The 17,599-nt window shown below is 37.8% G+C and overlaps 1 protein-coding gene across 1 annotated transcript in view; it reads left to right on the top strand.

Annotated features, from left to right (window-relative positions):
- The window catches only part of ENTHD1 (ENTH domain containing 1), a 127,700-nt gene that overhangs the window by 6,011 nt on the left and 104,090 nt on the right, over nucleotides 1-17,599 (top strand). Inside the window, exon 2 of the mRNA XM_008074124.1 lies at nucleotides 15,436-15,678. Within this exon, the coding sequence (XP_008072315.1) occupies nucleotides 15,436-15,678 (243 nt within the window). The remainder of the gene's footprint in view (nucleotides 1-15,435; nucleotides 15,679-17,599) is intronic.

The raw sequence follows: 17,599 nt of genomic DNA, 5'->3' as shown, positions 1-17,599 counted from the left end.
GGCTACATAGTAAGACCTCATCTCTACAAAAACAAGAAACAAAACAAAACTAACTAGGTTTGGTGGTGTGTGCCTGTAGTCCCAGCTACTCAGGAGGCTGAGGCGGAAGGATCACCTGAGTCTACAATGTCGAAGCTGTGGTTAGTAGTGATTGTGCCACTGCGCTCCAGCCTGGTAGACAGAGTGAGACCCTGACTCAAAAAAGCCCAAACCAAGCAAACTTTCAAAAACAAAAAAAACACCAAGAGAGCAAGAAAAATCTAAGTTAGAACTACAATGTCAACAGAAGTATAGTGCATTCATATCTTGATTATGGAAGGTATGCTAGCCATTGATTGATAGCATTGGTACATATTATCCAATAATTTAATAAAATTGATGAAAAAAGATCCTATTGGAGAAACTTTTACTTATTTTATATTTATCTTTTACATATTTATCTTTTTGTATTTTCTAATGAGTGTAAAATACTAGAAGAGTAGTTCTTGGCATAATTTAACTTACACTTAAATACATGTGCACCTATTGGGGATGAATGCATGCTCAAAAATTTATTACAGTCAAAAAGTTTGGAAATCACTGGCTTTCAGGATAAAGTCAGGCCCCTTAGCATATTTCCAATCAACCTTTCTACTCTTATTTCCTTTGTCTTCGGTGAAGCACATTGTATCAAGAATCATTCCTAATATATAATTTGCTTACACATCTCTGGGCTTGTATTATACGTAAGATATTTCTTTTTTCCTGAAATATTCTTTCCTTGCTGTCTGTCTTTTGAACTCCTATTTTTTGGTCTCTAAATCGTAGCTCAGAATCCTCTTCCTCTGTATCCTCAATTACTCTTTCCCTTATTGAGCAGAATTAACTGCTGCAATATTTTGTTCATAGTGTTAGTGTGGTGCTTTTTACAATATATTTTGTCTATATATTTCTTTTTAACTAGATTCTGAGGGAATGTTCTGTATGTTAATAATCTTTTCACCATCAGGCCTGGATATAGTAGATAGTACATTTTTATCAAATGGAAGACATAGAAAAAGCAAGAGAGAAAAACTACTCGATAAAAATGATTTTATTGAATCAAAGAAGAAGGATGGCAGAGTGTGAATTCTGAACCAAGAAATGAATGAAATAAATTGTAGTGATGCAAGTAATTATATCTGGAGCCTACCCTAGATATAGGCTATCAGAGAAAAAAGGAAAAAGATGACATGGAAAAAGACTTTTTTGCCTTTCTTAGTTGGTCTTTATACTTGCTGTTCCCTTTGCCTGGAATGCTATTCTCCAGAAATCTGCATGGCTCCCTCATATCCTCAAAATGTCTTCTCAGAAAGTCTAATTAGAGAGGCCTTTTATGTCTACCCTATTTGTAGAAAAGCAGCTCCAACCTTCTCTTTACATTGACATGCCCTAGCTACCTTCTCTTTTATTTTTCTTATCCAGCATGTTGTATATTTTATTTTATTGTTTGTTTGTTGTCTATCTCCTTCTATTAAAGTGTAAATTTCATAAGGGCAGGGACATTTTATGTCTGGTTTTTTTAATGCTCTATCGTCAGTACCTTCAACAGTGCCTATTACATAGTACATGTGCAGTAACTAATCATAGCTATACTACTGGGGGAACATTGGGAAAGCAAACCAGAAAAATTGGGAAACATAAGAGAAACTTATTTTCAAATTGTAAGTTACTTTTTCAAATAATGTTCTCAATACATTTTTATTTAATCTCTAGATAGCTTTTCAGGTGATATATCTTTAAATTTAAGCAATTGATCCTATTGTTTATCTGAAAAAATAAATACATGATTTTCCCTTTGTTTTCAGATGTTGGTTACATTCTATATTGTATTTACTGTAGATTTGTAAAAATCAACAGTTGGACAGATTGCTTTAAATTCAGAGGTACTTCATCTGAAACAGTGTCTAGACTGTAGAAAAATATCATTGAGCATATTCTATGAAAATGTAACTGACATACTGTTTAAAAATAAATTTATTCTTTTTTTTTTCTTTTTTTTGAGTTGGAGTCTCACTCTGTCGCCCAGACTGGAGTGCAGTGGCCGCTCCCGGCCACCGCAGCCTCAACCTGCTGGGCTCAGGCAATCCTTCCGCCTCAACCTTCCAAGTAGCTGAAACTATTGGCGCGCGCTACCACGCCTGGCTAATTTTTGATTTATTGTAGAGATGAGGTTGCGCCAAGTTGCCTAGGCGGGTCTCGAACCCGTGGGCTCAGGCAATCCACTCACCTCAGCCTCCCAAAGCACGAAAATAAATTTATTCTATATTTGCTAACTTTTGAACCCCTTATTAGTAAACAAATTTATTGCACTTAATTACATGACAGGCACTGTTGAACTGATTTAATCTTCACAACAGCCCTTTGAGTTAGGTGATGCTGTTTGTACCATTTTAGTGATGAGGAAACCAAGGTGCAAAGAGGTTGAAAAATTAGTTCACACAGCTAGTTAGTGGTAGAGTCAAGATCACAATCTAAGAATTTGGGCTTCAGAATCCATGTTCTTAACAGCTACAACATATTTTCAAGTGAAAGCTGTTATCCTTATGATTCTGTTCACTCTTTTACTCCATCCTGTCAACATGTGTCATGTTTCCAGACTTGGCCAAGCATTTAACCAGTTGCATATAGTAAGATGGAAGGGCCAGAGAACTGAACTGTCTCTGTTCACTAAACTGGGATAGGAACTGAGAAGTTTATTCTTTTTATTTAAAATAATTTAATAGAAATTTTAATAGAAACATTTTAACTTTATATTTTAAATAAAAAAATTTAGAGCAGTTTTAGATTCAGAGCAAAATTGAGAGGAAAGTACAGAGTTCCAAAATACCTCCTGCCCCTATACAAGTATAGTCTCCCTCAATATCAACAATTCTACCAGAGTGGTACATTTGTTAGAATTGATGAACATACACTGACATGCAAAGTCCATAATTTACATGAAGATGTACTCTTGGTGTTATATATTCTATAGGTTTAGACAAATGTACAATACAGAGTAGTTCCATTGTCCCACAGATCCTCTGTGCTCTTGCCTATTCATCCCATCCTCCACCCAGCCCCTGGGAACCACTGATTTTTTTTTTTTTTTACTGTCTCCATAGTTTTTCCTTTTCCAGAATGTCATATAGTTGGAATCAAGCAGTTGGAATCAAACAGTGTGTAGCTTTTTCAGATTGGCTTCTTTCACTTAGTGAAATGTATTTAAGGTTTCCCCAAGTCCTTTCATGGCTTGATAGCTCATCTCTTTTTAGCATTTAATGTACCACAGTTTGTTTATCCACTCACCTACTGAAGGACACCTTGACTGCTTCCAAGCTTTAGCAGTTACAAGTAAAGCTGCTATAAAAACCTGTGTGCAGGTTTTGAGTGGACAAAAATTTTCATCTCCTTTGGGTAAATACCAAGGAGAGTGATTCGCTCTATTGCGTGCTAAGAGTATGTTTAGTTTTGTAAAAAACTGCCAAACTATCTTCCAAAGTGGCTATACCATTTGCATTCCCACCAGCAATGAATGAGAGTTCCTATTGTGCCACATCCTCACCAGCATTTGATGTTATCAGTGTTCTGGTATTGACTATTCTGATAGGTATGTACTAGTACCTCTTGTTTTAATTTACATTTATTTGATGATTATATGATGTGGAGCATCTTTTCATATGTTATTTGCCAGCTGTATATCTTTGGTAAGCTGCCTGTCTAGGTTTTAGGCTCATTTTTTAGTCAGGTTGTTTGTGTGCTTTATTATTGAATTTTAAAGGTTCTGTGTGTATTTCAGATAACAATCCTTCATTTCATTTTTTTTGCAAGTATTATCTCCCAGTCTGACTCATCTTTTTCATTTTCTTGACTTTGTCTTTCACAAAGCAGAAATTTTTTTTTTTTTTGAGTTGGAGTCTCACTCTGTCGCCCAGACTGGAGTGCAGTGGCCGCTCCCGGCACTGGAACCCGTGCCGCCGCCTTGACCTGCTGGGCTCCGGCGATCCTTCTGCCTCAGCCTTCCGTGTAGCTGGAACTACAGGCACGCGCTACCACGCCTGGCTAATTTTTTTTTGATTTATTGTAGTCTCGCCTGCCCAGGCGGGTCTCAAACCCTTGGGCTCAGGCAATCCACTCACCTCAGTCTCCCAAAGGCACGGGATTATAGGCTGAGCCACGGAGCCTGGCTAGAAATTTTTAATTTTAATGCACAGCACTATGCTATCTCATGGGTAGTGATTATACTTTATAACAACAAAATAATACTAATTCAGCCTCCTTCCTGTCCCTTGTATTGTTGCTGTTGTTCATTTTGCTTATATATAAGCATATATATAAGCATATATAATAAATACATTGTTGCTGTTATTATTTTGGACAAACTGTTATATGTTAGATTGATAAAGAATAATAAAAAATTTTGCGGTGACTCACGTCTATAATCCCAGCACTTTGGGAGGATTGCCTGAGCCCACGGGTTCCAGACCAGCCCCGGGCAACTTGGCCTCGTCTTTACAATAAATCAAGGCCGGGCCCAGTGGCTCAGCCTGTAATCCCGCACTTTGGGAGGCCAAAGTGAGTGGATTGCCTGAGCCCACCAGTTCGAGACCTGCCTGGGCAACTTGGCGAGACCTCATCTCTACAATAAATCAAAAATTAGCCAGGCGCGGTAGCGCTTGCCTGTCATTCCAGCTACTTGGAAGGCTGAGGCGGAAGGATCGGCGGAGCCCAGCAGGTTGAGGCTGCAGTGGCTGGGAGTGGCCACTGCACTCGAGTCTGGGTGACAGAGTGAAACTTCAACTCAAAAAACAAAAAACAATAAATCAAGAAAAAAATTAACCGGGCATGATGGCACATGCCTGTAGTTCTAGCTACTTGGAAGTCTGAGACAGAAGGATCACCTGAGCCCAGCAGGTTGACATTGTGATGGCAATGAACATTTTAATTTTACCCTCACGTATGCCTTCTCTGATGCGCTTCCTTTCTTTATGCAGTTCAGTTTCTGACCTTTATTATTTTCCTTCTCTCAAAAGAATTTCTTATAACAATTTTTACAAGGTAGATTATCGGCAACAAATTTTCTCAATTTTTGTTTGTTTTTTGTTTTTTTTTTTTTTGAGTCAGTCTCACTCTGTCACCCAGACTGGAGTGCAGTGTCAGGTTCACGGTCACTGCAGCCTCAACCTGCTGGACTCAGACAATCTTTCCACCTCAGCCTTCCAAGTAGCTGGAACTATAGGTGCACACCACCATGCCCGGCTAATTTTTTTTTTGAGTTGGAGTGTCACTCTGTTGCCGACTGGAGTGCAGTGGCTGCTCCTGGCCATCGCAGCCTCGACCTGCTGGGCTCCAGCGATCCTTCCGCCTCAGCCTTCCAAGTAGCTGGAACTACAGGCGCGCGTTACCACGCCCGGCTAATTTTTGATTTATTGTAGAGATGAGTTCTCACCAAGTTGCCCAGGCGGGTCACGAATAATTTTTTTAATTTATTGTAGAGACGAGGTCTTGCCAAGCTGCCCAGGCTGGTCTTGAACCTCTGGGCTCTCAGGCAGTCCTCTCGCCTCTGCCTTTTAAAATGCTGTGATTATAGGCATGAACTACCATGTCCGGCCTCAGGAATTTTTTTCAATTTTTTTCCCCCACATTTCACCTTGCTGGTGTTCTCTGAGCTTCCTTGAACTGTAGTTAGTGTATGAAATCATTAATTTTGGAAAATTCTCAGTGATTATTGTTTCACATATTTCTTTTATTCCTTTCTTCTCTTTAATTCCCATTATCTATATGTTACACCGTTTGTTATCTCATAGCTCTGGATAGTCTGTTTTTTGGGGTTTTTTTTTCAGTCATTCTTTCTCTTTTATTTCAATTTTGATGGTTTCTATTGAGATGTCCTCAAGTCCTAAGATTCTTTCCTCAACTGTGTCCTGTCTACCAGAAAGCCCACCAAAGGCATTCTTTATTTCTGTTAGTGTTTTTGATCTCTAGAGTTTCTTTTTGGTTCTTTCTTAGAATTTCCATCTCTCTGCTTACATTGCCCATCTGTTTTTGCATGTTGTCTATTTGATCCATTTAGAGGCCTTAGCTCTTAATCATAGTTATTGTAAATTCTCAGTCTGATAATTCCAACATCCCTGTCATATCTGAAACTGGTTTTGTTGCTTGTTCTGTCTCCTTACACTATGACTTTTTTTGCCTTTTAGTATTTCATATAATTTCTTCTTGATAACTGGGCATGAGGTACAGTGAAGGGAGGGAATTCAGGTAAATAACCTTAAGCAATCTGGTGATAAGATGCAGGGTCAGGGAGATCATTGTATTGTCCCGTGAATAGGCCTAGTCCTTTAGTGATCCTATGCCTGTGTTTTCCTGTCCTATCTCTCCCCTCAATTCCCTGTTGGGAGAGGATGATTAGAGTGAACTGAAGTTACATATTTCCCTTCTCTTAGATCAGTTAGTCTCTGATAATACCCCATTAGGTTAGGCTGTGGTTAACTAGTTTCTCCTGAGGGCAGAACTTGTTAAGAACAGAGTGTTCCTGAAATATTTCAGAATGATTCCTTTTTCTTTCCCCCTGGCAAAAGCATGAGGGAATTTTTCTCCAGTATTTACTATGAGAACTTGGTTAAGCTCTTTGAGGCAAAACTCAAAAAAGCATAAGGGCCTCCAATGACTGGGTCCCCCTGGAGTTTTTTTTTTTGAGTTGGAGTCTCACTCTGTCGCCCAGGTTGGAGGGCAGTGGCATGCTCCTGGCCACTGCAGCCTCGATCTGCTGGGTTCTGGCGATCCTTCCACCTCAGCCTTCCAAGTAGCCGGAACTACAGGCGTGCACTGCCATGTCCGGCTAATTTTTTAATTTATTGTAGAGATGAGGTCTCACCAATTTGCCCAGGCGGGTCTCGAACCCATGGTCTCAGGCAATCCACTCACCTCAGCCTCCCAAAGCGCGGGATTACAGGCTGAGCCACCGAGCCCGGTTCCCCCTGGAATTTTGATCTCTCAGTTATAGTTTAGGCTTCTTTACCTCAGGACTATTTCCTTGGAGGTTTGTGCTTGTGGGTTTCTGCTCCAGCAAGCCACAATTCTCGGTACTATGTTCACCTGTCAATCTCTCCAATTTGGGGGTCAGTGTTTTGCCCTATTACTACACCTTTCTGATGGATCTAAAAAAGAGTTGTTGATTTTTCAGTTCTTTTAGCTTTTTTACTTGTTAGGATGGAGTGGCAACTCCAGCTTCTCACACTTTAGAACAGAAGTCAAATTTATTCTTTTTTGTATCTGTTTCAAAGTCATTTAGGTCAAAGATAGTACAAGAAATATATACCTTGTGCTCTTTATTGTGGCTCTCATGGCTTAAAAAAATTCCTTCACTTACGTTGAATGAATGTGATGGTCTTGGGCAAACAGCTAGACAATTGGCAAGGCAGGGTCAGTTTCTCTTGTCTTAGGTTAAGACTCATTACAGATTAGGCTCAGACTCATGAAAGTGGGTACAATGTTACCACAGGTGATGCAGGGTTCCCAAGTGATAGTGCAAGATCTCCTTGACGTTTTCAGGTAGTCGAACATTCTCTCTTTTATGTCCACAATGTCTATATACCTTGATCATAGTCCATTTATCCCTTGCAAAACAGTGAATTTTTCAAGGGCGAGAACAATGTACCTAGTGCTTATTATCTTGCCTGGGGGTAGGATCACTTAATATATATTTGATGAATGAATGATTAATACCTTGATATTTGTACATCTTTAGCAAATTTATAGCAATTGAACTATTTTTGGAAGGATAAAAAATATAAATGTCAGAGTTGACTACTTTAATATAAAAATTTTAATTTCTGTCTGGGCATGGTGACTCACGCCTGTAATCCTAGCACTTTGGGAGGCCAAGGTGAGAGGATTGCTTGAGTTCAGGAGTTTGAGACTAGCCTAGGCAACATAGTGAGACATCGTCTCTACAAAAATACAGAAAAGTAGCTGGGCGAGTTGGCACATGCCTGAATCTCAGCTACTCAGGAGGCTGAGGATCGTTTGAGCCCAGGAGGTCGAGACTGCTGAGCTGTGATTGTGCCACTGCACTCCAGCCTGGGTGACCAGAGTGAGACCCCAACTCAAAAAAACAAAACAAAACAAAACTCAAATTTTTCACTGTAAATTACTTTTAAAATAGTTTTAATTCTAACTACTTTATTAAAATATAATTTATATACTATAAAATACATAAGTCATAAGCGTACAGTTTGATGAATTTTGAAATTTTAATGAGTGGAACCATCACCTTTATTATGATGAAAAACATTTCCATTACCTCATAAAGTTCCTTCAACCTCCTTTCCAGTTTAATCTGCCCTCTTCCCCAGAGGCAACTACTTTTCTTTTTTCTTTAACTGTATAGATATGTTGCATATGTTCTTAAAATTCATGTAAGTCAAAGCATATAGTATGTGTTCTTTAGTTTCTGGCTTCTTTCTCTGAATCTGTTTTTGGGATTCATTCATGTTGTTGTGCATATCAATAGTTTCATTTCTTTTTACTGCTGAGTTGTATTTTATTGTATGACTATAAAACAGTTTATCCATCTTCTGTTGATGGATATTTGGGTGATTTATAGTTTTTGGTTATTATGAATAAAGCTGTTATGAACATTCTTATGCAGTCAATTCTCTTCAGCCGTAAGCATTCAATTCTCTTTGGCATATTCTGAGGAGTTGAGTTTCTGGGTCACAGAAACCACAAAATAAAAATAGAAATTAAGGCCGGGTGTGGTGGCTCACGCCTGTAATCTCAGCACTTTGGGAGCCTGAAGTGGGAAGATTATCTGAGCCAAGGGGATCGAGACCAGCCTGGGTAACATGGTGAGACATCATAAATCAAAAAATCAATAAATCTCTACAATAAATCAAAAAATTAGCCAGGAGTAGTAGTGCACACCTGTAGTGCCAGCTGCTTGGAAGACTGAGGACGTTCCAGCAGGTCAAGGCTGCAGTGGCCGTGATCATGCCACTGCACACCAACCTGGGTGACAGAGTGAGACAAAAAAAAAAAAAAAAACCTAAAATTTTCTTGTGATTTTACCATCAATATACAAGAGTTTGTTGTTCATATCCTTATCCAAACTTAGTAACGCTGTTTTTAAAAAAATTTAGCCATTCTAATGTATGTATAATGTTGTTTCAATTTGGTTTTAATTTGCATTTCCCTGAAAAATTGTTGAGTGCCTTTTCATATGGGTTTTGGCCATATAGACATCTTTTGCCTGTGCAAGTATTTTGCCAGTTTTAAATTTTTATTGTATTTTAATTATTGATTTCTAGGAATTCTTTATACATTCTGTATTTGAGTTCTTTGTTAGATAGATGAATTACAGATGTTTTCTACTAACTCCACTGCTCCTCCTGCAAAAAGTCTGCAGCGTGTCTTTTCAGTTTTTAAATGTTGTCTTTTGATGAGTATAAGTTTTTGGATATGAGAGTGATCTGACTGTGATCTTATGCCTCACTGATTGAGGGTTGATTTGTCTGATCTGGCTGGATAGGCAGGTGTCCTTTTCCTCTCTCACTGCTCCATGTGTGTCCCTCCCAAAGTTGGACACTTGTCTGAAAGAATGACTTTCCCTGATAGAAGAGGACTGTTCTTTGGTCAAGGTTATAGAAGTAGCTACCCTCCCCTTTTATTTATTTATTTTGGAGTTGGAGTCTCACTCTGTCGCCCAGACTGGAGTGCAGTGGCTTCGCTCCCGGCCACCGCAGCCTCAACCTGCTGGGCTCCGGCGATCCTTCCGCCTCAGCCTTCCAAGTAGCCGGAACTGCAGGCGCGAGCTACCACGCCCGGCTAATTTTTGATTTATTGTAGAGATGAGGTCTCGCCAAGTTGCCCAAGCGGGTCTTGAACCCGTGGGCTCAGGCAATCCACTCACTTCGGCCTCCCAAAGTGCTGGAATTACAGGCTGAACCACCGAGCCCAGCCTTACCCTCCCCTTTTAAAACCTCCAAACAAGTTCTCAAGATCCATTTGTAAGAAAATATAGGGTTAAAAAAAATTTTTTTTTAAAGTTTGTTATTTTGGTGAAGTTCAGTTTATTGTTTCCTTCTATGACTAATGCTTTTTGTACCTCATCTGAGAAACTTGCCTATCCCAAGGAAGATATTTTCCTATGTTTTCTTCTAGACATGTCATAGTTTTAACTAGGTCTGTGATCCATCTAGAAATAACTTTGGTGTATATTGTGAGATAGAGGTAGAGTTTATTCTTATCCATATGATATCTAGTTGTTTGAGAATTGTTAGATTTTAATAATAGAGCATTTCCATGTACATGATCTCATTTGATCCTTAAAGCATCTTATGAGGAAAGAAGGATATATATTATCTCTCATACAGAGATGAGGAGCTGAAACTCAGAGAGGTTAAGTTGTTTAGGTAAGGCTGCACAACTAATTAATGGCTGAATACAATTAGAACTCATGTATCATAATACTGTTTAGTCATATTCTATTATTATAATAATTAGCCTCCCCTAGTTGAGTCTTTTAAATATTCTAATGGGTTTTCACTGAACTAATAAAATGAACTTAATTAAAATTATCTGAAACGTACCCAATCAAATGTGACAGCTTTTTAATATCATCAAATTATTTATTTACACAAATTATGATATTCTTTTAAAACCAATTCAGATTCCAAGAAATGCATTATAGGTTTATTTTGTGCTATTTTATTCTCAATTAGGTAAATCATGAAATTGCAGTTAATTTCATTTAAATAAGCTATTTCATATATACACACATTCAATTTAAATTAAAGGTGTCATTTTTAAAAAGGAGTACTTTTTTTTTTTTTTGGAGTCAGAGTCTCACTCTGTCACCCAGGCTAGAGTGCAGTGGCATGATCACGGCCACTGCAGCCTCAACCTGCTGGGCTCTCAGGCGATCCTTCCTCCTCGGCCTTCCAAGTAGCTGGAACCATAGGTATGTGCCACCATACCTGACTAATTATTTTTTTTTATTGTAGAGATGAGGTCTAGCCAGGTTGCCCAGGCTGGTCTCAAATACCTGGGCTCAGGCAATCCGCCTACTTCTGCCTCCCAAATATTACAGGCATGAGCCACTGTGCACATCTAAAAAAGGGGTACATTTTAAAGAAAGAAATTTTCAATGTTAAAAAGTTTAGCTATTTTACTAGAAGTAGCATGCACTGGTGACATGCCTGCCATTTCAGCTTTTCACTGTCATCAGTCACCTAATTTAGGAGTGAGGTGCTTTACATTTGTATTCATGGCTGATTGACATGGAGGCTCCCTCTCTTGTTGTATCCTTTAAAACTCAACGGTGTGCTCATATTAGTCACCTGCCTATTTGCTCACCAAGGTTTGTTTATCTCAGACTAAGAACTCAGCCTTTCAAGCCATGGTTAAGAGACATACATTAAAATGTAAAAGGTAAATACTCTGGAAGACATAATATGTTTATAAGTATACTAGTTTTAAATTATTAAGATCTTTTTGGGTAAAAGAAGGTTGTATTTTGAGTGTAGGTGGGAAGACATCTGATATTGGCCCCTGAAAAAGTTTAGACTAAAGCAAACCCTGGAAGGAAGAAGAAATGACTGAGGGTTTCCTTTTCAGGGCAGCTAAAATGAATTGAATAGAGTCAGGATATCTGGACAGAATCAAGAAAAAGAAAAAGAAAACATTAAAAGGTTAAAAAAATACTGTAAATGTTGATGAGCTATGACAAGCCTATAAAGCCCAATAACTAAAATTTGGAGGCATTAATACTTTTACGGAAGAGATTGGGTATGAGGTGCATGAAGCAGACAGTCCTAGTTCGTGTGGTGCAGTGGCTAACTAAGCACGGTAGGTAAAAAATTTAGCTTCAAGTGGATCAGACTTGTTTTTTTTCCTACCACTGTTGGCACTCGTCAAAATTCTCAAATCAGAGACCCCGCCTGATATATGGTGGTGGATTAATAAGTCAGAGCAGTATGGGTATGCTCATTGTTGGTGGGTTAATTAACACAAGGCTTCTGAGTTAATATATAGCTTATGTGAGTAAATGTAATTGCCTGTAAGAAATATTTTTGATGAACAAGTAGTTTCCTTTAACAAGCATATGTTACAGGACCTGGGTCATCATAAGCCTTGTAGTTAGAAGTCATATTGTGAGTTTAAACCAAAAAACTTTTATTTAAAATAGTTGAGTATTTAGATAGCCTTGTGTTCTTTTTTGGCAAACACAGTCATATTGGTAATCGTGATAGCAAGAAGCAAGGCATGAATTTATTTAAACTTAAATATGACCTTTGCCCAGCTGACTAGTCTTCCCAGTGCTCTTTATTGTACTCACATGGATGACAAACTACAGTAAACAAAAAGAGCAGCCAGTTTAGCCTTTTCAGTGCTGTGTCAACATCATTATTCTTTCTTAAAGTTTTCATCTAATAAAATAGCTTATAATGATATACTAAGGTCAGTCAAAGAAATTAAAGCCATTCTCTGCTTTCTAGCTTATTAACGTTATGATTTGGAGAAAGTGACTTTATCACACTAAGTCTTAGCTTTCTCTTTTGTAGAATGGATTTAACGATTAACTCTGAGGATTGTTATGAGGATTAGAGAGATGTCTGAGAGTTAGGCACATAGTAAGTCATCTGTCAACGTTAGCTAATACCATTAGTTCTTGATAGATTTTTACTTTTCTTAATTTTATTTCCCGGAATATATATTCATGTTCAAATAAAGCTCAGTGCAAATACTCACAAGGAAGATCTTTTCTACTGTTCTGTAGAGTTCAGTGGTCATCCCTTTGCTTGTCTCTAGTACCTTCTCTGCGCATTCATTGTAGTTCTTGTTACGCTGTCATAATTATTGCCTCACATGTTGTTGTTCACTGGGCTTGGAGGGCTGAGGTTACTTGATTTGTATCTCAGTTTCTTCACTTTCTATGGTGAAGATGTGGACTAAATACTTGCTGACTAAATGACTGATGGGCTGACTGAATAGTAAGTGTGTTATAAACCCAAAGAAGGAATTGGTAGTTTTTAAGATTTGTTCTCTATCCCAAATATTCTTCTATTTTTCTACAGTGTCTCTGGCATAGATTTATTTTTATCTTGCTTGTCCTTTGAAGATCACCTTTGATTTGAGAATTCATGTTTTTTTCTGTAAAATTCTCAGCTCTTATCTGTGAATGGTTTCTTTTTTACAATTATCTTAAATTTTTTCTTTTGAAACTTCTAGATGAATACTGAGGCCTATGATCTGTCCTTTATGACTTTTTTGTTGTTTTTTTGAGTTGGTCTCACTGTCATGGAGAATGGAGTGCAGTGGTGGAATCCTGGCTTAAGGCGCTCTTCACCTCTTGGGCTCAGGTGATCCGTCTGTCTCAGTCTACTGAGTAACTAGGATTACAGATGCACACCACTTGGCCTCGCTAATGTTTTTATTTCTTTTGTAGAGACAAGGTCTCACTATGTTACCTAGCTTGGTCTTAAACTTCTGGACTCAAGCAATCCTCCTGCCTTGGCCTCCTAAAGCGCTGGGATTACAGGTGTGAGCCATCATGCCTGGACCTCTGTGACTTTTAAAATTAATCTTTTTTTAGTTTTGTTGCTTCCTTATGCTGTATTTTGGAAGAATTCCTCAGTACTATTCTCCAGTTACCAATTCTGTCTTGAGCTGTTCAAGTCTGGAGTTTATCTTGGATGTTCAGTTTTTTTTTTTTTTAATCTCAATGACTATAGTTTTTATATCCAGGATTTTTAATTGGTTCTTTTCATATCCATCTGTTCTTGTTTCTTTTCTGCCTACCTTTATTTTGTTTTATAATTTCATATTCCTTATTGTGGATATGAGTCTTAATCTTTCTTAGTCATTTATTTAAAAATCTTTGTTAGAGGATTTTTAAAATCTTACAGGATATCAAGTCTATGGAAGGTCCTATAGAAACAGTGATTTCATTTGGAGTGATTTTATGTTTCAATTGTTGATTTTATTGACTTTTTTAACATCAGATTTTAAAAAATGTATTTAGAATTTTAATTTTTACCTTATTTTGAGTAGGAGGTTCCTCCCACAGCCACTCCTTTTCACTTTTCCTTTATGTTGATTTTTAGTTCTCTACCCTGCTCTCCTAGAAGCCCTCCAAGTACAGGCCTCATCAAGGTGGCTCAGAGCTCATACCCTTGGACAGACACAGGGTCTGAGCCAGCAGGTGGCTTAGTTTAGTTCCAAATCTTAAGGTTGCATGTGTGTCTTCCTGCTTTTAGACTCACAGTTGCAAGTAAGTTATAGCTCAGGAAGCAATTGGCAGCAGGGTTTTTTTTTGTTTGTTTGTTTTTGTCTTTTCTTCTCAGTCTTCCTTCACAAATGCAGCACCTCTAACATCAAAGAGTGAGACCAGCTGTGGTTCCCTAACACCTGAGAAGCTGAACCCTGGGCTGCCAGATCAAGAGCCCAGCAGTCCTTGGCTTCAGCCCTTTTTCACTTCTCTAATATTTCTGCTTCATTGAGTTTATCTAACCCTCTCTTTTCTTGTCCCACCCCAATTATACCCTCTCTAAGGTAATAGATATTAAGAATGTTGTGAGTACACAATCTGTTTGCCTGTCTTAGTCCGTTTGTGCTGCTATAACAAAATACCACAGAATGAGTAATTTCTAAAGAACAGAAATTTAATTTCATAGTTTTGAAAGCTAGAGAAGTCCAGGATCAAGGCACTGACAGGTTTAGTTGTCTGGTGAGGGCTGCTGTCTGCTTCCAGGATGATGCCTTGATGCTGCATGCTCTGGAGGGGAAGAATGCTGTGTCCTCATACGATAGAAGATACAAGGCAGAAGGCAAGCGAGAGAGACTAATGCTGGTGAAACTTCTTTTATGAGGGCCATTATTCCATTCATAAAGGAGGGGTCCACAGGGCCTAATCACCTCTTAAAGGCTCCATCTCTTAATACTATCAAATTTGCAACACCTGAATTCTGGAGGGGACACATTCAAACCATAGCTCTGTGTAGTTCTCTTTCTGCTTCTCTCCCCCACCCCCATACACATATATAGTGGTTTATTATAGCTTTGAATCATGCTATGCTTGTTACTTTAGCCATGTGTTAGGGTCATACATGTAGGTCAGTGATCTAGATCTAATTCATTCTTCTTTTTTGTATGCCTATATTATTTAATTATTACAGAGTATTATTGCTTTTAAAATAAAAATCCAATAATGTATCTAAAATGAAAAATGTAATGCCAATATATGATACAATTTCATCATATATTAATTATTTACTTCTTAAAATATAGGAAAAGGAGAATATTTATCAACAGTTCTTTATTTGCTACTGACTTTTTCACTGCTCACATTTCATTTTAAAAATAATTTTCTGTAAAATAAAAATTGTTTCCCTACTTTGTATTTTCTTTTCTAAACAAATTCAATGTATTTTTCAGGTTATTATATCCGGGAAAAGTGTAAGCAAGTTATAACATTGCTGATGGATGAGCAGTTGCTGAATAATGAGAGAAAAGTGGCATATCGGACTAGACAGCGTACCTCCTACTCTGTGACATCTGCTAAAAAATTACCTGGTACAGGTAGCTCACCAACAGCATGTGCTTCTGCCCCCACACCAGAAATTCCTGCTTCAGACAAGAAGCATAAGCTTCTTAAGGTTGCAAGGCTACGTAATAAGAGTGCGTATAACGAACATTGGCCTAGATATCATTTAAGAACAATGAAAAATATGAAACATTAGGTTCTAGTATTAAATTATTAATACCATATTAGAGCTACTACTACTATATTAGACTTCATACTGTGGAGAACAAAGGTAAGGATATTTGGTAGAAATTTTATGACTGTTTTCTGAATACAACTGTCTTGGATTCAAATAAAATGTTTTTGAGCTTAAAAGGCATTAAACTAGTGACTACCCTATTTAACATTTTGATTCAATTTTAAGATTGTATTCATAACTGGAATGTGAAGGAGTAATGTTTTTTTGAGACTAAGTGTCTGGGTATGTGTGCATGGTTGCTATTTGATCCTACATGTCAAGAAATTGAAATTTCCTGACGTATACCTCATCCTAAAAATGCTCCAAGAAGTCATCCAGCACAGTATTTTATATTCTTTCCTTTGCCTAAAACTTTTCTGCTAAATTTTCTGAAACTTAAAAGAATGTCATTTTGTCTTAACTTCTTCAGTACAAACCCCATTGTTAAGTTGTATATGAAGAATGGGGAGTTTGAGGAAGCAAAAACATTAATGAAATGTGACTTAGATAACTGACCCTTGAAAGGAACTAAGCTTTGTACCTTAAGTAAGGGGTACAGTAGGAGTAACATAGTACCAAGTATTTTCAGAGGCTTGTCTCCTAGATTCGTCATGTAAGTATATTGTTATGAACTGAATGTTTGTGTCTATCTAAAATTCATTTGTTGAAATCCAATCCCCAATGTGAATGTGTTTTGGAGGTAGGGCCTTTGAGAGGTGACTGGCCATGAGGGTGGAACCCTTGTGGTTGGGATTAGCGCCCTTATACTTCCAGACCCTGAAACTTTCTCTCCTCTTTCTGCTGTATGAGAGAGTAGTCTGCAACCTGGAAGAGGACCCTCTCCAGAAACTGTCCCAACCATGTTAGCACCCTAATCTTGGACTTTCAGCCTCCAGAACTGTGAGAAATACATTTTTGTTGTTTATAAGCCACCCATTCTGTGCTTCCTTGGAATAGCAGTCCAAACTGACTAAGACATCTATTAAGATCTCAAAAGAACCGCAGGTATTCAATATGCATAGATAATTTCAAATGTCAATTAAGTGAGAAAATTTAATAGTGATATCAACACAAACTAATCGTGCTAAAAATCATTGGAATACTTCTCTTAGTCAAGAGTTTTTAAGTGTTCACCCAACTTGTACTTGTAGATTGAGAAGACAGAAATACATTAAAAGAGGTGGCCATTGTAATTTATAGTAGCAAATACTACCTAAATACTTTTAAAAGTGGTGGAATTTATATCTTTAGGGTACCCATTTCTTTTTAAATAAATCTCCAAAAGAGACAGCAGCTCATTCTGAAATTTTCTCATATAAGCCTTGAATTCAAACTGACACTACAAACAGAGCAACAGAGTAAAATAACCAGTTATGACTCATCCAGAGTTTTTTCACCCCTTTTGCTACTTCTGTGCTAACCTTCTTGCTCTTCTTCTTCCATTTCTTTTCTCAAATCTTTCCTTTTTCATTGTAAACATATAATTATTGTATTTATTATTTGAAATTTGGGTGTAGCTACAACAAATTTGGAGCCACGGCAGGGAATAAAATAAAGTTACTTTTGTCATGAAACTAACATTCTAATGACAGGGACTAAGATATGTCTGCCACATAAACAATAGATATAAAATATGTCAGATATTAACAAGTCCTATAAAGAAAGGAAAGCAGGGTCAGGGGACAGAGTGAAGTGATAGGGGTGACTTTATTTTAGGTCATGTAGTGAGGGAAGGCCTTTTGGAAGAAGTGAAGGTATAAATGCAGACCTGAGTAAAGTGAGGGAGCAATCCATATATAGGCATACCACATTTTATTGTGTCCCACAGATATTGCATT

This window comes from Carlito syrichta, unplaced genomic scaffold, assembly GCF_000164805.1.
Source record: "Carlito syrichta isolate Samal-C Ts95f unplaced genomic scaffold, Tarsius_syrichta-2.0.1 Scaffold316302, whole genome shotgun sequence".
Classification (NCBI taxonomy): domain Eukaryota; kingdom Metazoa; phylum Chordata; class Mammalia; order Primates; family Tarsiidae; genus Carlito; species Carlito syrichta.
Note: the sequence above shows the minus strand (reverse complement) of the source record. Positions and strands in the feature narration are given on the sequence as shown.